This window comes from Carettochelys insculpta, chromosome 8 (genome assembly GCF_033958435.1).
Source record: "Carettochelys insculpta isolate YL-2023 chromosome 8, ASM3395843v1, whole genome shotgun sequence".
NCBI classification, from domain to species: domain Eukaryota; kingdom Metazoa; phylum Chordata; order Testudines; family Carettochelyidae; genus Carettochelys; species Carettochelys insculpta.
Genome location: NC_134144.1, coordinates 5,616,522 through 5,639,811, shown reverse-complemented (window position 1 = coordinate 5,639,811; position 23,290 = coordinate 5,616,522). Strand labels below are relative to the sequence as shown.

Below are 23,290 nucleotides of genomic sequence, written 5' to 3'. Positions count from 1 at the left end.
CTCCAGTTTGTCCAGATAGGATTATAACTCAATATATAATCTTTGTCCTTCAAAGCACTTGCAATACCTTATCGTTTGGTATCTTCCACAAACTTTAAAAGTGTGCTCTCTATGCCATTATATGAATTTTTGATGAAGCTATTGAGCAGTACTGGACCCAGAACTGATTCCTGTGGAACTCAATATATTATGCCCCTCTAGCATGACTGAACCATTGATAACTACTCTCTCAGAATGGCAATCCAGCCAATTATGCACACACTTTGTATGTACTGTAATATGGATGGGGATGTTTTAGTAAGAACATAAGAATGGCCATACTGGGTCAGACCAAAGGTCCATCCAGCCCAGCATCCCATCTGCCGACGGTGGCCAATGCCAGGTGCCCCAAAGAAGGAGAACAGAAGACAATGATCAAGTGATTTATCTCCTGCCATCCATCTCCTGCCCTTGTTCTGAAGGCTAGGGCACCATACTTTATCCCTGGCTAATAGCCATTTATGGACCTAACCTGCAAAAATTTATCAAGCTCTTTTTTAAACCCTAATAGAGTCCTGGCCTTCACAGCTTCCTCGGGCAAGGAGTTCCACAGGTTGACTGTGCGCTGTGTGAAGAAAAATTTCCTTTTATTAGTTTTGAACCTACTACCCATCAATTTCATTTGGTGTCCCCTAGTTCTTGTATTATGGGAAAAGGTAAATAATTTTTCTATATTCACTTTCTCCACACCATTCATGATTTTATATACCTCTATCATATTGCCCCTCAATCGCCTCTTTTCCAAACTGAAAAGTCCCAGTCTCTCTAGCCTCTCCCCATATGGGACCCGTTCCAAGCCCCTAATCATCTTAGTCGCCCTTTTCTGAACCTTTTCTAATGCCAATATATCTTTTTTGAGGTGAGGAGACCACATCTGCACGCAGTACTCAAGATGTGGGCGTACCATAGTTTTATATAGGGGAAGTATGATATCTTTTGTCTTATTATCTATCCCTTTTTTAATAATTCCTAACATCCTATTTGCCTTACTAACTGCCGCTGCACACTGCGTGGATGTCTTCAGAGAACTATCCACTATAACTCCAAGATCCTTTTCCTGATCTGTCATAGCTAAATTTGACCCCATCATGTAGTACGTGTAATTTGGGTTATTTTTTCCAACATGCATTACCTTACACTTACCCACATTAAATTTCATTTGCCATTTTGCTGCCCAGTCACTCAGTTTGCTGAGATCTTTTTGTAGTTCTTCACAATCCCTTTTGCTTTTGACTGTCCTGAACAACTTGGTGTCATCTGCAAACTTTGCCACCTCACTGCTTACCTCATTTTCTAGATCATTGATGAACAAGTTAAACAGGATCGGTCCCAGGACTGACCCCTGGGGAACACCACTAGTTACCCTCCTCCATTGTGAAAATTTACCATTTATTCCCACCCTTTGTTTTCTGTCTTTTAACCAATTCCCGATCCATGAAAGGATCTTTCCTCCTATCCCATGACCACCTAATCTACATAAAAGCCTTTGGTGTGGGACCGTGTCAAAGGCTTTCTGGAAATCTAGGTATATTATGTCCACTGGGTGCCCCTTGTCCGCATGTTTATTAACCCCTTCAAAGAATTCTAATAGATTAGTTAGACACGACTTCCCTCTGCAGAAACCATGCTGACTTTTGCCCAACAATTCGTGCTCTTCTACGTGCCTTGCAATTTTATTCTTTACTAGTGTTTCTACTAATTTGCCTGGTACTGATGTTAAACTTATCGGTCTATAATTGCCAGGGTCTCCTCTAGAGCCTTTTTTAAATATTGGCGTTATATTGGCCATCTTCCAGTCATCTGGTACCAAAGTGGATTTAAAGGATAGGTTACAAACCACTGTTAATAACTCCGCAATTTCACATTTGAGTTCTTTCAGAACCCTTGGGTGAATGCCATCTGGTCCTGGAGACTTGTTACTATTCAGCTTATCAATTAACTCCAAAACCTCCTCTAATGTCACTTCAATCTGAGTGAGTTCCTCAGATTTGTCACCTAAAAAGGCTGGCTCAGATTTAGGAACCTCTGTAACATCCTCAGCCGTGAAGACTGAAGCAAAGAAATCATTTAATCGCTCCGCAATGGCACTGTCTTCCTTGATCGCTCCTTTTATATCTTTATCGTCCAAGGGCCCCACTGCTTTTTTAGCGGGCTTCCTGCTTCTAATGTATTTAAAAAACATTTTACTATCATTTTTTGAATTTTTGGCTAGCTGTTCCTCAAAATCTTTTTTGGCTTTTCTTATTACATTATGACACTTAATTTGGGAGTGTTTATGTTCCTTTCTATTTTCCTCACTAGGATTTGACTTCCACTTTTTAAAAGCTGCCCTTTTCCCTCTCACTGCCTTTTTAACATGGCTGTTTAGCCATGGTGGTTCTTTGTTAGGTCTCTTACTGTGTTTTTTTATTTGGGGTATACATTTAAGTTGGGCCTCTAGTATGGTGTCTTTAAACAGTTTCCATGCAGCTTCCAGGGATTTTAGTTTAATTACTCTACCTTTTAGTTTCTGTTTAACTAGCTTCCTCATTTTAGTGTAATTCCCCTTTTTGAAATTAAATGCCAGAGTGTTTGACCGCTGCGGTGTTCTTCCCAACGCAGGAATATTAAAAGTTATTATATTGTGGTCACTATTTCCAAGCGGTCCAGTAACAGTTACCTCTTGGACCAGATCCTGCGTTCCAGTCAAGACTAGATCGAGAATTGACTCTCCCCTTGTGGGTTCCTGTACTAGCTGCTCCAAGAAGCAGTCATTTAAGGCATCAAGAAATTTAATCTCTGAATCCCGTCCTGAGGTGACATGCACCCAATCAATATGGGGATAATTGAAATCTCCTATTATTACTGTGTTTTTTATTTTGATAGCCTCTCTAATCTCCCTTAACATTTCAGCATCACTATCACTGTCCCGGTTAGGTGGTCGGTAATATATTCCTAATGCCATATTCATATTAGATTAATTCATTTAGATGAATTTAGATGAATTCAATTAGATGAATTCATATGAATTCATATTCATATTCATATAAGGAAAGGAGAGGTGCTATGAAAATACTATGCAAATCTCTGCAGGGAATAGAAGCACTTACCTCTCTATAAGAAGATGGGCATTTTCTTTTTCTTTTTTTTTGTAATGAGACTGAGTCCTGTTTAGAAAAATACCAATAAAACAAGAACAGTTTTGTGTGAGGCTCTGGAAAAATGAGGCAAAATGCTAAATTAAGAATACAACAATCCTTAAAACTCTATGGTTAAGATTATCGCTGCTGTAACTCAGCCTGTTACCATCAGGGTAGAATTCAGCCCAGGATTCATATATTCTGAAATTTGACGCTTTGCCTCTTGGTCTTAAGAGAGACAGCAATTACCTTACGCATTACAAAGACAGCTTCCCCAACTTTGTTATTCGTAGTGATCTCAGGCAAGTCACTCAACTTAATTAACATTTGCAGTAAGTAATTTCTTCCCCCTCCTCCCTACCCTTTGACCAACTCATCTGATCTGTTAGTTTTCATTTCTTTTGTGTGCATGCGTGCGTGTGTGTATTCTAGCTCTCTGTTAAATATTTGTCATGCCAGTTCACTTTCAGCACTATTTCCAGACCTGAAGAAGTGGGTCTGACTCATGAAAGCTCATCACCTAATATATTTTGTTAGTCTTTAAAGTGATGCATGACTGCTTTTTTGTTTCCTGAAGATACAGACTCACACGGCTACCTCTCTGTAACCATTCACCGTTATAGTAAACCCTCGAGATACACGCAACCAAGTTGTGTGTGTCCTGGGTTAACACAACCGCCACCCCTGACAGAAATGGGGAAACCACTCCTGTCAGGGGTGGCAGCCGAGAGTCAGGCTGCCGTCCCTGACAGGAGTGGGGAAACCCGAACCCTACAAATGCAGGGGAGACAGGAACTAGGATGCCCCAGTCCCCGGCTCACTTACACTCTGGGATCCAGGAAACTGACCAGTCCTGGTGGGCCGGTCAGTTTCCTGGCTCCTGCAAGCCTAGGAGAGGTGGGGACCAGGCTGCAGCCTGGTTCCCATCTCCCCTCATTTTGCACAAAAATTTGAGTCCCGGGGGGTTGTAGGAACACAACCCCTGCGTAACTCGAGGGTTTATGGCAATTGTTTTCTGCAGCAGTGTGCTCAGTTAAGGTTAACTAACTATACCCAAACCAAATCTCTCACTTGGCAGATTCTGCCAAAGTTTACCTTGCTTGTAAGTACTGGATGAAAAAAAATCCTGCTACTCCCAGATTCCTGAGGACTAGCTAAATGCTACATAAGGACTGTGTCCTTAGACCATCAAATTTTAATTCCATTAGCTAGTCAATAAAACACAGCCACCTTCTACCATTTGATAAGTTTTCAGCAAGTCCCTGGACATTTCCCTGAGGGCACAATTTGCCAGCAGCTGAAATCCAACAACTTTCCTCGTTTCTTCAGTACAACTGAGAGGAAAATAATCAATTTGACAATGCACTGAATAGTTTGGGTGAAATTTTGTGGCTGGCAATATACATGAGGTCAGACCAGATCATCACAATGCTCTCCCCTAGTCTGAACATCAGTGGGGGAATTCCTGGCCCCACTGAAGCTAGTGGGAGGTTCGCCGTTAACTTCAAAGGGGCCAAGATTATATCCCCCAAAGTATTAATTTCACTGTGCGAGATAAACGTAGCTCCTCCGATCTTGTAGTTTGGCCCCATTTAGCTTCCCGTTCCTTGCTGCTGCTCATGGCTCTTTGGTCCTAAGAAACATTAATGAAAAGGACAGCCCTGCCACCCCTTCCGCCCATCAATGGAGGACATCATTACTCATGGAGACTTCTCTGGCTTCTGCTGAGTATCTCCACAGCTGTTCTGTGATGCAGTACACAGGAAGCCACTGATAACTGATGGCCTCCATTTGCTCCATTTTGAAGGAAAACAAGATAGTGGTTTTTATTCTTAAACCCTCCTTTCCTTTTGGCGCTTAATATTTGCATTCAGCATTATATCAGCAATTTTTAGCAATGGGTGACAGCTATTTAGAGGTGGGACGCTTGAAATATAACAAAGGATTTGGAATGTGATTACAATTATTTGTCTTTAAAAGAAAAAAGTAATCCTTCCCCTCAGATTAAAACCAGCATTATTGTTAGCATTAAATTACTTCAGGACAAGAACGCCCCAAGCATTGCATGCAAACAGGTGTACAGCCATGATTCCCACTCATGGAGTTTACAATAAAATAAAGGAGTGTGTAGGACGGTAACATGAAAGCCAAGCTAACAAATCCCTGGAGGGATCTGAGCTACAATTCTTCTACTTTGCTGAACAGTGAAATCCAGCTAACAAGTTAGGACACAGCTCTGGTGCTGACGAAAACCATAAGCATCAGAACTCTGCTGCCTTGAAATAATTAGCACCTGCTTCAGCGGCGTTGCATGAAGGGTGGTGGTTGAGGTTCCTGCATTTAGTGGACAAATATAATCACAAAACTGCCTTTGGGTTTGTTTGGTTTTGAGCTCCCAGGTGGGGCTTTTTGAACAGTTGAAATGGAAAGGAGAATTTCTGTTCAAAAATAACTCTGGGGGAAACCATTTTTCTTTGTTGCAAAACTAAAGGTGGTAGAACCAAATTACTTTCAACTTTCCCTTTTCCAGTTTGCCCATTTAAACAGCCTACCCTTTCCTAATGTGGCTGTTTTTCTGTTATCGTTAACCTGCTGGTGCTTCAGGTGACTGAATTGTTGCTTTTCTAATGCAATTTTTAACCCATTTTTGGGTTAGAAAACAAAAAAGACCGTGAGTTTGGTTTGTTTAGAAAACAAAAAAGACCACAAGTCTGACCAGCATGGACCTTTTCTCACCACCTTTATAGGGGATAAGATGTTATAGGACTGTGCAGTAAGGCCAGGTGGCCAACCCACGGCTCTCAAGCTACCTGCAGCTCTTTGAGCCATTAAATGCATCTCCTCCTCAAAGCCATGTGCCAGGAGCCGCTCTGCTCACATGCTCCACCACTTGGTAGGAGAAGTGAGGGGCAGCTGTGGTGGCTCTGGGGCGGCGGCAGTTCTGGTGAGTTGCCGACATCAAGTTAGAGCAGGGGAGGGGGCTGGGGTACCTGGCCCTGGGGAGAAGAGGGGGATTAGATGAGAGTGAGAGGCTGGGGGTGCATGGTTCTGGAGGAGGGGAGGGGTACTGGGTTAGAGTAGGGAGGCTGTGGGAGGGGCCTAGTTCGTGGTGAGGGGAGGAGGATTGGGTTACAGCAAGGAGGCTGAGGGCGCCTGGCTCTCAGGAGGGGGACTGGATTAGAGCAGGGATCTGGAGGTGCCTGGCTCTGGGAGACAGGGAGGGTACTGAACCACGGATTATATATTTATTTTTATTTAGCTAGCTGGCTAGATAAAAATAAATATATATTATGTGGCTCTTTGTACTCTATCTGCGTGGTTCTTTGCACTCTCTCTGTGGCTCTTTGTCCTTCACTGGTTGGCCACCCCTGCAGTAAAGAACGCACTGCCGATCGTAAGAGCACACCAGTACAACTGAAAATAGAAGCGGCTTTCTTCCCGGAAGCAGACCCTGAAATTGACCTGAAAGTACCAAAGATGAATAAATATAGAATAACAATGTGCCCACAGGTGGCCATGTTAAATAGCACCATGCTATCGCTCTTGTTCTTGCATACACTTCTGTCTTGTGAGCACGAGTTCTTCCAACAGCAAGCGTAGACGCAACCCTATGTGCTGCTTTCGACCAAAAAAAGTGCCATATTTTCCATGCAGATCTGCGATTTGCGTGCTCTGCTCCCCTCTGTTCGTTCTGGTGCATAAACAGAAGCTGAACTTTTGCAAAGTCTGCTCCCAGTTGTGGGTGCTCTGCTTTCTCAGAAATTCTGGCCTAAACTGAATCAGAAGAGCAACGCTCAGCTGTTGACAAGCTGATAACCATAATTATATTTGTGATCTTGCTGCCAGATGTATCAAGTACAGCCAGGAGAATGCACAGCCTTATGTCAATGAATGAAAGACAAGTCAGTATCAACCAGTAAAGATCAACTAATTACAGGATCCAAGACCTAGCTATGCAGCTTTGGACAACGAAGAGAACTGTGAAATAATTATAGCTCTCAGGTCTCTCTGGTTACTATGGACCATTCTGAGCTAGTCTTTCCCTCAGCACAGCTGGTAAATAAACCTCTGTTAATTGGCTTCCAAAGGCTGATGGCCTGCTTAGCATGGAGCAGTGATGCTTGGCTTAACTCTAGCACACCATGATACAACCCAACAGGTAATGATGCTTCATTCTGCAGTGTTAACGATCCTTTCTGAGGACCCTATGAATCTGAGAGGCAGCTGACCCCAGGACACGATGCTGGACTGAGATCAGAAAAGCTGGGTTCTAATCTTCTGAACTTCCATGCTGTCGTGCTGGATAAATCATTTCTCTTCTGTGTGCCTCTGCTTGTCTATTTAAGCACCCCTCTCCCTTAAACACCTAAGCATACCCTTACCTTCGCTATTATGAGTCATCTTCTAGGCACAGAAATGTCAGGCTGGAAGGGATCTCAACAGGTCATCTTGTACAGCTTCCGGATCAAGTACACCTCCTAGGCCATCCTTGGCAAGTGTCTGACTTGTTCTTGGAAACCTCCAACTGCAGGAATTCCACAGCCTCCCTCGCATTCCCATTCTAGATTTTAACTATCCCCGCAATTAGAAAGCTTTCCACAGCTCTCCCTTGCTGCAAATTGAGCCCAAAAGTTTGTGTTCTACCTTCAGCGAGCCTGGAGAACATTTGAACACAGTCATCTTCAGAACATATCTCAACACCACTGATCACTGCTGCCCGGTCCCTGCTCAGACATCTTTCCTCAACACGGAAAATACCTCCAGGGTTTTTTAACCTTTCCTGATAGGTCAGGTTTTCTAAACCTATTATCATTGGTGTTGCTCTTCTCTGGGCTCTCTCCAGCTTGTCCACATCTTTCCTAAATGGTGGTACTCACAATTGGAAATAGCACTCCACTTGTGGCCTCAACAGGACTAAGCAGAGCAGGATAATTACTTCTCGTGTCTTGCAAACAACACCCCAGAATGATATTCACCCTTTTTGCAACTGCATCACATTGTTGTCTCAGAGCCTTTTTTTCCCCTCCAGATCCTTTTGAGTAATGCTACTGCCTAGCCAGTTGTTCCCCATTTTGTAGCTGCGCATTTGGTTTTCCTTCATTTGCACTTGTCTTTATTGAATTTCACCTTGATTTCGGACCAATTTTCCAAGGTCATTTTGAATCTAAATTGTGTCTTCCAAGGTGTTAGCAACACCTCCCAGTTTATGGTCACCCTCAGGCTTTATCAGCATAATCTCCATTCCATTATCCAAGCCATTAATGAAAACATTGACTAGTCTCAGATCCTGATTGGACCCCACTAGATAGATCCTCCCAGTTGGATATTGAATCATTGAGCCCTGCCCTTTGTGTGAGGTCTTGCAAACAATTTTGCACAGTGTATAATAATTTAATTTAGACTGCATGTCTCTAATTAGCATGAGAATATCATGTGCGACCTATTAGAAAGCCTTCCTAAATTCAAAGTGTACCACATCTGCAACTTCGCCCCCACCTTCTAGGGCATGGCTTCTCAAACTGGGGGGCATGATGAAATTCTAGGGGGGTGTGAGGCACCCTAACCCCCCTCATTAATCCCCCCGCCCGAACAAAGAGCCTGCATTTGCATCTGGTTCTCATGTCATTTTATGTGGGTGACCTGGTGCAGCCACTATAAAAAGCAGGCAGCCAGTGAAGACCCCCGCGCAGCGGTCAGTGAGTGTGGGTTGGGAGAGAGAAGGATGGGGTTAGATGGGGGCCTGGTGGTGCCTGGTACAGGAGAGAGAGATGAGGATGGGGTAAGAGTGGGGGGCTGGTGGTGCCTGGCTTTGTGAGAGGGGAAGGGCTCAGGTGGGTGGCTCGTGGGGCTTGGGCAGCTGGCCCCAGCATCACAGGGCTCAGGCAGCTCAGGCTGGTGGGTGGGTGGGCGGCTGGCCCCAGAATTGCAAGGCTCGGGTTGGTGGGTGGGTGGCTGGCCCCAGCAGTGCGGGGCTCGGGCAGGTGGCCCTGGCAGCAGGGGCTTGGGTAGCTTGGGCTGGCGGGCAGCTGCCTGGCCCTGGCTGCATGGGGCTTGGGCGTCTGGCCTGTGGTGGGGGCGGACAGCTAGTGGGTGGGCAGCTGGTGCCAGCAGCACAAGGCCCGGGTGGCCCATGGGTGGGCAGGTGGCCAGCCCCAGCAACTCGCAGGTGGGTGAGTGGCTGGCCCCGCTGGTACAGGGCTTGGGCAGGTGGGTCTGGCAGCGCAGGTCTCAGGCAGGCAGCGAGTGCAGGTAGCTCTGATAGCCAGCATGGGGCTCAGGCAGCTGGCCAGCTGGGGCTGCCCTAGGCACCCACAAGGGTCAAGAAAACTATTTGTGCTTATTCTTAATTTTAAAGAACTTTTATATCTAGTTTTTGTGTTTATTTTAAATTATGAATTGAGTTAGTTTTTTGTTAAAGGGGGATTGGATGATGGTAAAGAGGTGGAGGGTGTGAGGGTCTCTCAAAACTCAAAAGGGGGGCGTGATGCCGAAAAGTGTGGGAACCCCTGCTCTTGGGCAATATCTCGTCCGGTGTGGAAATTAAGTTAGCGTGACGTTATTTGTTCTTGCAAACGTCTGTTGGCTATTCCTCATAACCCTATTACCCTCTCGTGGATGAGCAATGTTAAACACAGGCATAAGTGTTTGCAGAACAGGTGTCTTGCATTGTAAGGTGTTTGGGGCATTGATTTTGGGGTCCTGACAGCAGAAAGAGGACGCATCATTAGGTGCTGTGGCAATACACATAACAGCAATCACCTTTTACAATTTAGCTCTCTTCCTGAGTTGTACATTGGATTCATTTTCCAACGGCTTAAATGACCATTAGTATGAGAGACGGTTCCTATGGAACAGATGTTGTGTGTTGGTGCTCCTTAAATTATACAAAATAGCTGTGTCGGGATGCTATTAGAACCGTGATTTTTTTTTACTGGAGTCACATAAAGAGAATAAAGGAAGACAAATGACTTTGCGAACGCAAATGACTAAAAGGGTACATTCTTTGAATTGCTTTTGGTTTACATGAACAATTAGCCAAACAATCAGTCGTTGAGAAGGAACTAAGAAAAATTAGGCCACGAGATGTCATTCTAACGTACCAAGTTTAAGTGATTATCAACCTGAAACCCTGTTAGCGTGCGGCCATGCAAAAACAGAGTTACAACAGTGATTTGAAGCCAAGGTAGCTAAAGAGCATTGCCTTTAGATTCCACCTTCCCCAGAGAGAGGACTCTGGGGTATCACCTCGACAACTGCAAACCCTGGAAATTTATTCTTTGTATCTCCCTATTCAGTGTTGACCTGCTTTTCACTTCTCCTTGTTGAAGCAGTAGAATGCACAGTTAATTAAATCTGATCGTCTGCGTACGGACGTACATCTCGGCGTGAACAAATACAGGTTGAAACTCTCTCTTTGGCACTCTCTCATACTGCAGCATCCGTGGTCACAAGACCAGAGAGCCCCAGCTGCCCAGACCCATGGTGGCAGGGAGCCCTGGGAGGATCCCCAACTGAGTCAGGGAGACCCACTGTGGGGGCCCAGCTCGAGCCCAGGGAACCTCCCAGCAGTCCTGCAGCAACAGAGATCCTAGCCTGTCCAGGGCTGGGGATCCCCTGCAGCAGTCCTGCAGGAGTGGGGAGCTGCACTGGGGACGGGGATCCCTGGCTGCACAGAGCCAGGCTGGGGCAGGAAGCTGGCAGGTGAGCCTGTAAGCCTGACCTCTCTTGGTCCAGCATATTCCACTCAGGTCCTAAGGGTGCTGGACCAGGGAGGTACAATCTGCATTGTTTTTCCACGACCGTGATACTATGATTATTATTATTATTGTTTGCCTTACTCTCCTAGTCCCACCTTATAATTTTCAGTATGACTCTCTTGCATTTCTTGGACCAAGTGAGCCCCCAGTGGTGCCTCAAAGCATAAGGCAAAACTGCAGTGAGCTCCTTCCTCTCTGCAAATCAAGCAGCAGAAGGCATAAGCTCTTAATTAATACAGTTATCTACATAGCACTGAGAAACACACAGGGCCTGATTCTCCATTGCCACTCTTTGTGCAGTCAGTCACATTAGCGCAAAAGGACTTCCGATGGGGTAGTATTTGACATCCAGATAACAGTCGTTTTCAGGACAGCTTGAACCTCTTTAGTCCGGCACCTTCAGGACCTGGCCAGTGCGGAACAAGAGAACTTGCAGGACCACAGGAGGTCAATATTGTCTAGCATATTACCAACACTCCCACTGCTTACCGGGCTCTTAGAAGATATTTAGGGGTAAATTACAGCTAAGTAACAGCACAGAACACTGAGCCAGGAGTGGTGGCTGGAAACAAACTTTATGGATATGTCTCCAAGAGAGAGTTTTGTCGACAAAACATCTATGCACAAAACGCATTTTGTCGACAGAAACTATGAACAAAAAAGCCACATAGATGCTGTGGGGGGCCCTTTTGTCGACAAAGCGGGTCAAAAGATCAATCTGCTTTTATGCGTAGATGCGATTTGTTGACAGAAGTTTCGTCGGAATATCTCTTCCGACAGCAGCTTCTGTAGACAGATGCTTCTAATGCACACGGAGCCTATGACACCACAGGGATCTTGCCCACACCCATGATAAGTGGTTGTCCAGCAAACTAAAAAATCTTGCCAGATTATGGATGTTGCCGGACGAGGGAGTGCCTGACTAGTGCCACAGGACTTCTTGTTGCTCTCGAAGATACAGACGAACACAGCTACCTCTCTGATACTTGGCTAGAGAGGTTCAATCTGGAGTGTGATTGAGTACACAAGTTAGAGGGTGAGAGAAAGTCAGGCCCAATACTAAGGGTGGAAGAAACCTGCTTTCAGCTTTCCTGTACAACTACAAACACAGAATTTTCAAATCAGAGGTAAACATTACTGAACAGTGTAAATACATTCATTTCTGAAATTAAAGAAACAGTTTGGCAGCATGCAGAAAACACATATAATGTACTGAGAAAGGAATATTTCAGCTTCATGTTTGACACACTGTGCGTGTCCAGTTGCTGTTTAGACATACTTACTGACTGAGTCCATATTATCATTCAGTTGCAAATCCCGATATATTGCTGATCTCCTGTCTGAAAAGTACTTTGAGATCTGGGATATAAGAGCTTCTTCGTATTATTATATAGACCAGTACAGCCACACATGGTTTTCACTATTGCTCTGCTGTTGCATTTCCAATATATTTCAGGAGATACTGTTAACATACATTTTTTAAACTGGCTACTTTAAAAAATTGCTTTCTGTTAGCATTTCCAGAATTTTTATATTCTGATGTTAAATTTTTGGCTAAGATGGTGTGGGAGGAACGGTAGCTTTCTGGCTTCCCCTATAGGAGAAAAGCATCATCTTTTTTATAGGCTTAATCTTTCAGTTGCTCTCCAAACTGGGGTACCCCTTCCAGAAAACTGATCTGTCTTCTGCACCCAAGTTTCACCTCACTTAAAAGCTACTTGCTTCCAAAACCAGGCATAAAAATAAAAATGTACCGCAGCACACTATATTACTGGGGAAAAAAAAATTACTGTCACATTTTTACCATGTAGCATAAACCAGATGGAATAGAAACATTGTACTGTATTTACATTTCAGTAAATAGGACTTAGAGCAGTATAAACAAGCCATTGTATGAAATTTTAATTGGTAAGGACTACCCTAGTGCTTTTTATGTACCCTGGTGTTAAAGTAAGCAAATATTTGCCCCAGTTGAGGCGACCTTTAGCAGACCTCTGTGTACACATGCACCTGGTTGAACACATCTGCTCATGGCTCATTGGTATACTGGGGAAGAGATGCTTGTTTGAGACAAAAGTGCAATGATCAGTTTTCTCAAGAGCCAGGTTTCACGAGAATTTTGAATTTCCTGTCCTTTAATTGAAATTCACCATATTTTGACATTTTTGATTGAAGTTAGGAACATTTCTACCAGCTCTGAAATGTAGATTTTTCAGGGGTTGAGGGGGTTAGTGAAGACCTAGGATTGGTGCACGGCAGGTCAAGGCTACAAAGTGGCACCAGCACCGTTGTGTTAGGGTGGGATTTTCTTACACACCATTATGTTGCCTGCAAAAACCCTAGAGCGGTATCAGTGAGACTAACAAGCGTGTTAGCTACTGTTGTGGGTTGACGGTTGTGTGTTTGTGTTGCATCTTTTCTTTTTGCCACTAAAATTGCCTTTATAGAGGGCGGATTTTGCTGAGGCAGCTCTGCTGGTATAACCCCCCTACCTGAGATGAGGAATGAAGATCTGAAGTTTGCTTTCCCTGCAGCCACTGATTCCAGCGGCGGATTGACATCAGGGCAGAAGGAGCCATTGTTCCAGGGCCCCTAGACGTAAGGGGCCACAAGGCTCCCTAATTCCATTTTGTTAAAACAATGCCTTTTAAGGGAACAAAAGAAATGCATCACGTCATTCTTATTTGAAAATTAAGCGTAGCTTCACCATGCGTCATGAGCAATAATAAGCATGAATAGATTTAAAGCATAAAGACGTTACAGTCAGATTTTAACGCCCTGACACACCATCATCTTGCCTGAAACAACCCCAGAGCGCTCTAAGTGAGGCCGGCAGCGTGTGTGTTACTGTTGCGGGTTGGCGGTTGTGTGCGTGTGTTGCACCGTTTTGCCAGCCAAGCCGCCCTTGCAGGGCATCCCTAGAGCGCTCTAAGTGAGGCCGGCAGCGTGTGTGTTACTGTTGCGGGTTGGCGGTTGTGTGCGTGTGTTGCACCGTTTTGCCAGCCAAGCCGCCCTTGCAGGGCATCCCTAGAGCGCTCTAAGTGAGGCCGGCAGCGTGTGTGTTACTGTTGCGGGTTGGCGGTTGCGTGCGTGTGTTGCACCGTTTTGCCAGCCAAGCCGCCCTTGCAGGGCATCCCTAGAGCGCTCTAAGTGAGGCCGGCAGCGTGTGTGTTACTGTTGCGGGTTGGCGGTTGTGTGCGTGTGTTGCACCGTTTTGCCAGCCAAGCCGCCCTTGCAGGGCATCCCTAGAGCGCTCTAAGTGAGGCCGGCAGCGTGTGTGTTACTGTTGCGGGTTGGCGGTTGTGTGCGTGTGTTGCACCGTTTTGCCAGCCAAGCCGCCCTTGCAGGGCATCCCTAGAGCGCTCTAAGTGAGGCCGGCAGCGTGTGTGTTACTGTTGCGGGTTGGCGGTTGCGTGCGTGTGTTGCACCGTTTTGCCAGCCAAGCCGCCCTTGCAGGGCATCCCTAGAGCGCTCTAAGTGAGGCCGGCAGCGTGTGTGTTACTGTTGCGGGTTGGCGGTTGCGTGCGTGTGTTGCACCGTTTTGCCAGCCAAGCCGCCCTTGCAGGGAGGCTCGCGCGGGTGCGGCTCCGCCGGCGAAACGCCCCTCCCTACCTGCGGGTGGGATCCGAGGTTGCTTTGCTGCAGGCAGCGCCCCGCCAGCCTCTCACCCGGCCCGCCCCGGGGGTGGGTCCGGAGGACGGCCCAGCCCCTCGCTCCCAGCATGCTCCCGCCGTCCCCACCTCCCGCCCGGCGCTTCCGAGCGGGGCCCCACGTGCCGCCGCTGAACCCGCTCCTACCCCCCACCCCGGCCGGGATCGGGCCCGCCGCAGAGCATGGCCGCGAGGCAGCCGCTGGGTGAGGCCGCGCGCCCCGGGGGCCGGGCCGGCGGAGCAGCGTCTGCAGCGGCGTCCGGCCTAGGGCTGGGAAGGGCCGCGGGGGAAGCGGGGTTGCATCCGGGGCCTGGGCGTGCATTGCGCGGGCGGGGAGCAGCAGCAGCCGCGGCCCGTGACTGCTGGGAGCAGGTGTTAGAACACGCGGCCCGGGGGCCCTTGGGGGGCGGGGGGGGTGAGCTGGCAGGGTTGGCCATTAACAAATTCGGGGGCTCCCCTCCTCGGCAGGGGTGCGGCGAGCTCCCTGCTTTGAGTCAACCCGCAGCGCTGCGTGAGCTTGAAGCAACCGAGCAATGGTGTATTTTTTTTTTTTTGAGGCTAGAACACTTCTGGGAACGTCCATTGCGAGCAGCGCGTAAAAACAAGCAGCCACAGGTGCAGCGAAAGCCAGAGGAGCTCATCTCATCAGGGTCAGAGAAGAGGGGGCCCTGTTAGTCTGTGGCTTCCAAAGCAACCGGAAGTCCTGTGACACCGTATCGACTAACCGATATTTTGGAGCATAAGCTTTCGCGGGCAAAGACCCGCCGAGGCGGGTCTTTGCCCGCGAAAGCTTATGCTCCAAAATATCGGTTAGTCGATACGGTGCCACAGGACTTCTGGTTGTTCTCGTTTAATCAGGTAGCGCAGCAGTGAAGAAGGAACCTTGGATCTGGTTATAACGGAAAATATAGACCTTCGGGGTATGATATTAACAGCGTGTGTCAGCCGCGCGCGGAGCACCTGTGTGTTGTTCCAGTGTTCCCCGGCACGTAGCTTAAGGAATCCCGATTTGGAGAGTAACGAGTTTGTTAGGACATGAGTTTTCATGGGCAAAACCCTCTGCTGAAGTGGGTTTTACCCACCAAAGCTCAGGACCTAATAAAGTTGTTAGTCTCTTAAGGTGCCGCAGGATTTGCTTGTTGTTTTTGAAGTTGCCAATTAATGTAGCTACCCTTCAGACTTTTAAGTGTAAGAGCCTCTGAAACAAGCAGCCCTGGGGGTTGAATTTGGTTGGGTTCCCTGTGCAGCTTTCTGGGGTCTGAATCACACCTATTTGCACCATTGTAACACAGGTGCAGAATATTTCTAAAGAGCATTTTATACATGAGTGCACCGTTTGCACAGATGTAAATAACTACACAGAGAGCAAGGTGTGACTTTGAATTAGCCCAATCCCATGACTGGTAGGCCATGTCTACACTATGACTTATGTCTGCAAAACTTTCATCCCTCTGGGTGTGTGGGTTTCCTTTTCCCCCCACGTTTCTGAGCAACATAGATGCTTGTGTGCACAACGTTGCATCAGCCGGAGTTGTTTTCCCACTCACCTAGCTCCTGCTGCTTGCTCCCTGAGCTAGTTTTATTATATCAATGGCTACATCATGCTCTTACAGGGATACATCTATGCCACTGTAATCTTGTAAGGGTAGACATGGCCTTAGTGAATAATTGAGATAATGTCTGGAGCAAAATGCAACCTAGCTCCCTCTTCTGTAGCTGTGCTGACAGGGGGAACACAGGAGATTTTTTTAAATATTATTTGGCTAGAAGTATAAGGAGATACACAGCTCCAAATGCACAGACGATCCTTCAAGGATAGTGAATACAAATACTGTCTCTCTTCCCATTATTACTTGCCCACTGATTTTCTCAGACCTCGTGTCCTTACTCTGGAAATATTGAGTCCCAATTTTACAATCAGTTCTTTGGGTGCCCAGGGGTCTGCTATGTGTGGATGCAAACCCCCATGTCAGGCCCTTAGGTAAAATCTTGTGGTTAGGGCAGAGGACTGGGTTTGCATTTTCTTTTCTTCTCATGAATTTGCTATGCTGTCATAGGCAAGTAACTTAACCTTTTCCTTTTCTTGGTTTACCCATCACAAAACGAAGATAAACCTAGCCGTGTGTCTGTTTAATGCTTGTAAAGCACCTCTACGGTGTGGTGAACTTGGATTAGCGCGGCTTATAACAGTAGTAGCTGCATCCGTGGCTGCTAGTACAGGCCGTCTCTGACCCTGCAAACAGCTGTGAATAACTTTTTGTGCATGAAGTTACTCATAGGTAAATGTTTCGCAAGTTAAGAGCCTAATGATACATCAGTGTGTCAGATCTGTGAGCTATGGGTTGATGGTGCTATTAATCTGCACAGCTAAAGATAATAGCTAAAAACTCTCAGTCTCTGTGCATCCTCTTTTGGTAAGTCCATTTATAGACACTTGGTCTTCTGACATAAAGTTTCCTCACAATCCAAGTACTTTGGTATTTTTTGTAAATATCCAAACTATTTTGGATTTTGGGGCCTTATTTTTCATAGCTGTAACTCATGTAGAACCTAATCCCAGTTCAGCTCTTTATCTAGCAGGTCACATAACTTCCAAGAGCATGGTCAAATATTTTAATGATACTGTTAGGTTCTAGAGGTAGGCAGCAGACTCGGTCGGCATTTCAACACCCAGCCTCACAGGAGTAGTTTGAAGTTTGGATTTCAAAAATTATGACTCGTGAAGTTCATATTTGGCTTTAATTCTGTTACTTTATGCAAAGCGGTAAAGGAAAAAAAATCCACCAGTGTTTTACAAGGATGTTCCCTCTCTTCGTAGCGTTATTCAGTGTCTCAGACAAGACTGGCCTGGTGGAATTTGCAAAATGCCTCAACTCCTTTGGGTTGGCTTTGGTTGCCTCTGGAGGAACAGCAAACTGCCTTAGAGATGCTGGTTTGAATGTCAGGTAAGAGCTCGCTCACTCTCTCTCTCTCTTTAACCATAAACCCCAAGCAAAAATATACAGATACATAACCTTCTGAAAATGTTAAATCACTTGATGAGTTTGCTGAGGTTTGATGAGGAGATGGAGAAGGAAAAATACCATTTAAAAGCAATGAGACTAGTCCAAAGAATGTAAGTACAGAGTGAAACTCTCTGGTTCTGTCTGTCTGGTGTCAGGGAGCCCTGACGGTAGGCCTGATGTGGCTGGGGAGCTGGCAGGGAGCTCCACCAGGAGCAAAGCCCCCCAGGGAGCCTGGGGTCAGAAAGCTGGTGGTGGTGAGGAGGTTCCCCCACAGGAGAACCCAGAGGCCTCACCTCCCCTGCTCTGGCAAATTCACTCATTTGAGACCATTCAGGTCCTGAGAGTGCTAGACCATGGAGGGACAACCTGTATAAGGGACTGTGTGTGGTGGCTGCGGGGGAAGAGAGAGGTATTCTTGTTTTCTTCTCCCATGAGGCAATATGTTGACTTTAACATCTGAGATCTGTCTCTAACGCTAGACTTCAGAGGCAACTCAAAGCTGCTCTTTGTTCCTTTTTGGAGAGTGGAAGTGCCACAGAGTAGGGGGGAGTGGAAATTAGGGGGGAGCCAGAGATTATTTCTCCTTGAAACCATGCTCGCAACAGGGTTTGACAGATTGGCTGTGTGAAAACGACGGCCGGGCTTTTCAACCATGGCAAGTAAGTTGGGGGGGTGTCCTCCGTGAGGGCCCTGCTTTGCAGAAAGCCTTGAGCCACTCCTCTGTTAAAAAGGGAGGCACGCAGGGTCTCTAGCCAGTCTGGCGCTGCACTCCATCGTTCAAAACCAGTTCCAGTCAAGCATAAGTAGTTCCCAATACAGCGATGCCGCGTATGTTGAAGCATTTGGCAGGAAAAGCTGTGACATCATCGGCATGAACCATGCTTCCTCCAAATTTCTCCTCAGGTTGTGTTTGTGGTCCGTCACTCTAGATGTGCTTAGAGATGGCCACGGTAGTCTCGTTCCCTCCCCAATTTACTGTTCCTTCTAACTATAAACTGTCATGAGGTGAAGGAATTGGAAAGCAGCTTCATCGTTTTTTCATGCATTAGCCAAGGCTAACTAGGCAGAACAGTGAACTGTATCACAGCAGAGGCATTAAAGCCACCCACATTTTAAAGGGGGTCTGTTGCTGGGTAGGAATGTTTAATGTTTAACTGGTTAACCCATAGGCCTCACCGATGAGAATTACCGGTTACGGTTAACCAACGGGGGCTGAAGCAGCCCCCCACTCCCCGCTGTCTGCAGGCAGGGGGCTGTTCCAGCCATGGGTAGGGGAGCTCCAGAGCAGCCCTGGGAGCACTGCGGATTGGGGGGTGCTTCAGCCTGGCCAGAGCAGCCATTGTCCATGGCAGGGGCGGCTCACTGGGGTGGGGCGGATATGAGCTCGATCCCCCATCCCATTTAAACTTGATGTTTAACCAATTAACTAATTCGATGGGATTTTACATCCTTAGTGCTGGTGTCTTGAACTTTTTTCTGTGAGCTGAATAATAATGACTTAACATTCCAGATCTTTAAAACGCTTAAGTCAGATTCCCCATATAATTCTTCTGCTAAGATTCACCTCCCAACTTTTTTCTACCAGGTCTTATTAAATTATTTAGTCCGTGTCTTCTACAACGTCTTCAGTCCTAAAGTAGCAATGTTGTATTGTTTACTTATTTTTTGGTGAATCACGTTGATTTGGCCTTTTGCTAATCTTGGTTATTTCAGTGTAAGAGCCCATTCACAAAATAACTGGGTAGATCAGATTAATTTTATTTTAAAAAACATACTTTGTTTTCATTCATGGGAAAAGCAGCTGATGCCCGTTAGATTCATTCATTTGTTTTGGGAGATCCTGCTGTGGTGTTTCAGGGCAGATTTGAAAGCAGAGGCCTTTTTTGTGCTGTGTTGGATGTAGTTTTTACATAAAATATGGATCTATGCCTCTTTAAGCGTAGGAAGTCAATGAAATTGTGAGAAAGAGTTACACAAGCATGTTTCTGCAAATAACACTTACTCCTAGAGCTGTTTTGCGAGTTAGTATCAGAGAAATGCCAGGCAAAAGAGAACCATAAGCCATACAAACCTTAACACAATACTTTCCGTGATTCCCTGTCCTGAAATGTCTATCAGTCCTTCACAAGGATGCAATAATGGGTAAAACTGAGTTGTGCGATGCACGAATAACCGAGCACCTGCTCCTGTCTTGTGAACATACAGGGCTCTGCCACTTACAAGAATCATGCTCTCTCTTCAGCAGTGACTGGAGGCAGAGACCTCATGATTTTTATCAACGCACAGCTGCAAAGTCTAATTTTTGGCTTTCGTAATCTTGGGCATCCTTTTACATTTAGGCACTTTTAAGGTTTGAATCTTCTCCTATTTCAGCCAATGTTAAAACTCCCGTTGACTAAAATGAGACCAGTTTAGGCCAGGAGTGAGTGCGCTGAATATTGAGCTTGCCGGGCAGTACTGAGCTGTTATTGCCACGTTTTGTTTTCCCCTTGAGCAGAGACGTGTCTGATCTGACTGGATTTCCTGAAATGTTAGGAGGGCGTGTGAAAACCCTGCACCCTGCAGTCCATGCTGGTAAGTTGCCGCTGGTGTGCTTGTGTCAGGGCGTCTGGCTGGTGGGCTGCTCTGGGGATTGTGTGGGAGTATTGGGGAATAAGGTCACCTAATTGTAATCCATACTCAAGTCAGCGGGAGCTGAATCCTTCGCTGGCTCTTAGCATGTGTGGGGCACAGACCTAGCATCCTTTCCTCTGATTGGTTCCTTCTCCCAGGATGCTGGAGGCAGATGAGTCACCTCTAATCACTTTAGCAACACGGTAGGAGGCATTGCTCACTGAGAAGGAGACGTGCCAGGAAGGCCTTGCGTGTCCGTGTCTGCCTTCTCTCTGTTGATGAGGTTTGTTTACAGTGACTGGGATTAGCGCTTACAGACAGGACCACAGATGTTGCTGGACCAGAGAGTTTCAATCTGTACTAATGTTCTTTGGACTAGTTGCATTGCTTTTAAATGCTACTACAACCTGATTTCAGCTGCGAGCAGAGCTTCTCTTGGGAATTGTAACCTTAATGCAAAACAGCATGGCTTGCCATGGCTTCCTTTGAAAGCTGGCACCCTGAAATTTAAACCTATTCTAGCAGGTTGATCTCTATTGAACTTGGCCTGTAGATGAATTTGACTGGCAGTTTTGGCTTTAATGGGTGATTCCTGCAGCTGTATGCTTGACTGACTCCCACCTCGTTGTGGCTGATTAATGCTTGTGCATTTGGAAAGGGTCAGGTTATTTGGCCAGTCCATCCCACAAGCCATCTGCTGATTTATCTACTGTTGCAGCACTTGAGATCTGTGGGGTGGACCCGTTAGCTGTCTCATTTTACGCTCTTAAGAATACTGGAAAAGTTGGGTTTCTTCAGAGGACCTCCAGTTCTGCATCTGTGGAACTCCCTGCCAGAGGATGTTATGATCAGCAGGACTTCAACAGTGTTGAAAAAAAAAAACTAGATGAATTGATGGAGGTTAGGTCCATCAATGTTTATTAGGCCAAGATGGGTAGGAATGGTGTCCCTTGCCTCTCTTTGTCAGAGGCTGGAAATGGATGACAGGAGAGGCATCACGTGATGGTTACCTGTTTCGTATGCTCCCTCTGGGGCATTTGGCATTGTCCTTTGTGAGAAGACAGGATACTGGGCTAGATGGACCTTTGGTCTGACCGAGTATGGCCGTTCTTATGCCTCTTCCACTTGCTTTACACCAGCATGACAGCTGTCTGATTCTACCCAAGGCAACACTTTGTTAACCCCCTTAGTCGTTTCACAGGGTTTGTGTATTGTTGGCTAGCAGATCCTGGATATCTTTTTTTTCCTCCTTACGTGAGCGCCAAAACCGTCTGTTACAGTTCCCATATTTTAAAGTAACCAGCTGGCTGTTCATTAAGTGCAGTTGTTTTGTGGCTCTGTGTTCAGCACATGAAGTTCCCGTGGGATCTAGTGCTGGAAGATCTATGAGAGTGAAATTTGAGCAGCCAGAAAACTAATATAATGGGATTTTTGCTATTGTTGTTTAAATTATAACATAATCAGAATACGTTCATGGAATTAAAATCTCTGATGAAACATGTAATCTGAAGAAAGATGCTGAGAAAGTTTTAATTGCCCATTATTTTAAAAAAAACAAAACAAAACTTTTTTAACTAGGAATCTTGGCTCGTAATATTCCAGAAGATGAAGCAGATATGGACAAACAGGAGTTCAGCTTTGTAAGGTAAATGTCCGAATACATGATGCAGTTTATCACTAACCACGAGAGGAAGATGCGAGACCAGTCAGTGAATAACTGTGAGCAGGAATGGAAGGGATCACAGCACCATCTCCAAACAGGAAAATGCAGTCCATGTTCTTCTTCACTTTCCCAGTTAGACTCTTTGAGTACCTGGACTTCATTTGAAACACCGGTTTGTTAGTTTGTTGCAGATATGTGTTTCCACCTGTAAATATAGCAAACAGCACTCCGTGAGGGTCAGTCTGACCTCTTTTTTATTTTCATTTGGAAATATGGGCTTAATAAATGTACATTTTGAGATTTGTGCACCGCTATTTGAATTTCAACATTCAGTTGGATGGATTAAACACAATAATTGGAACAGGAGCCTACAAAAGTGTTTGGCTAGATGATAATGGCTTTCAGACACGTACAAAGTTGTTCTGAGAAGGCGGGACAAAAATTATCTCCTTAACCTCTGAGGATAGGGCAAGAAGCAGGGGGTTTAAATGGCAGCCAGGGAGGTTTAGGTTGGACATGATGAAAAACTTCCTAACTGCCAGGGTGGTAAAACACTGGAATAAATTGTTTAGGGAGGTTGTGGAATCTTCATCATTGGAGGTGTTTTAAGAGCAGAATAGACAAACACCTGTCAGGGATAGTCTTGTGCAGTGTTTCTTAAACTATGTTCCGTGGTACAACATAGATCCTTTCTGTTTATCTTGCTCTGTGTTTCCATTAGTTTCTTTATCAGGAGACTGACCTGGGGGATTGGTCCCTTCAGAATAACAATCTATTTTAACTGGCAATCCTAGGCTACCACTACTTCTTTTGCATCACATTTGGTTTAAAAAACAATTGGATGAATTTAATGCCCTTCCGTGGTTAGAAATACGGGGAGGCCCAAATGAATGACACATGGCGAAATAGGCATGCCTGGAAGATGAAAGTCTATTTTGAGCATGTTTAGCCCAAGGTAGTTAATCTTTGAACAGTTTAGCAAGTGGATTCTCACTCACTGGAAATTATTACATCAAAAATGAATGTTGTCCTGAGAAAGATGATCTCAGTCAAGGTGTGTTGCAAGCAGTCAGACTAGATTATCACAGTGGTCCCTTCCAGCCTTAGAATGTACGAATCGATGCGTTTTAGCAGTCTCCTCTTCGTTTACAGAGGTACTGATCTGAGTTCAGGATTCTGTGCTGGTCCCCTGTCAGAAACGAGGACATGAGGAAAGAACAGTGATGAGTAACTCTTGATGAGTAACCTTTTCCCTCCTCACTCTCCAGAGTTGTGGTTTGTAACCTGTACCCTTTTGTGAAGACCGTGTCTTCACCAGATGTCACCGTAGAGGAGGCAGTTGAGAACATCGACATTGGTAAGTCTGAGGGAAACTGTGAGAACAAACTTTTCACTGAGGGCTGATGTGATAGCAGTGAGAAGAGAAATGACCAATGAAAGACGT

The 23,290-nt window shown here is 45.8% G+C and overlaps 1 protein-coding gene across 3 annotated transcripts in view; it reads left to right on the top strand.

The window, feature by feature from the left end:
- Nucleotides 1-14,644: 14,644 nt before the first annotated feature.
- The window catches only part of ATIC (5-aminoimidazole-4-carboxamide ribonucleotide formyltransferase/IMP cyclohydrolase), a 30,526-nt gene continuing 21,880 nt past the window's right edge, over nucleotides 14,645-23,290 (top strand). The window contains exons 1-5 of one of the 3 annotated variants that reach the window (XM_075001417.1): nucleotides 14,645-14,770; nucleotides 17,384-17,510; nucleotides 20,068-20,144; nucleotides 21,762-21,828; nucleotides 23,115-23,203. In XM_075001417.1, the coding sequence (XP_074857518.1) occupies nucleotides 14,749-14,770; nucleotides 17,384-17,510; nucleotides 20,068-20,144; nucleotides 21,762-21,828; nucleotides 23,115-23,203 (382 nt within the window). In that variant the 5' untranslated portion in view covers nucleotides 14,645-14,748. Of the gene's footprint in view, nucleotides 14,771-17,364; nucleotides 17,511-20,067; nucleotides 20,145-21,761; nucleotides 21,829-23,114; nucleotides 23,204-23,290 lie in introns of those variants that run through there. The other 2 variants (XM_075001418.1, XM_075001419.1) reach the window with 2 other exon arrangements.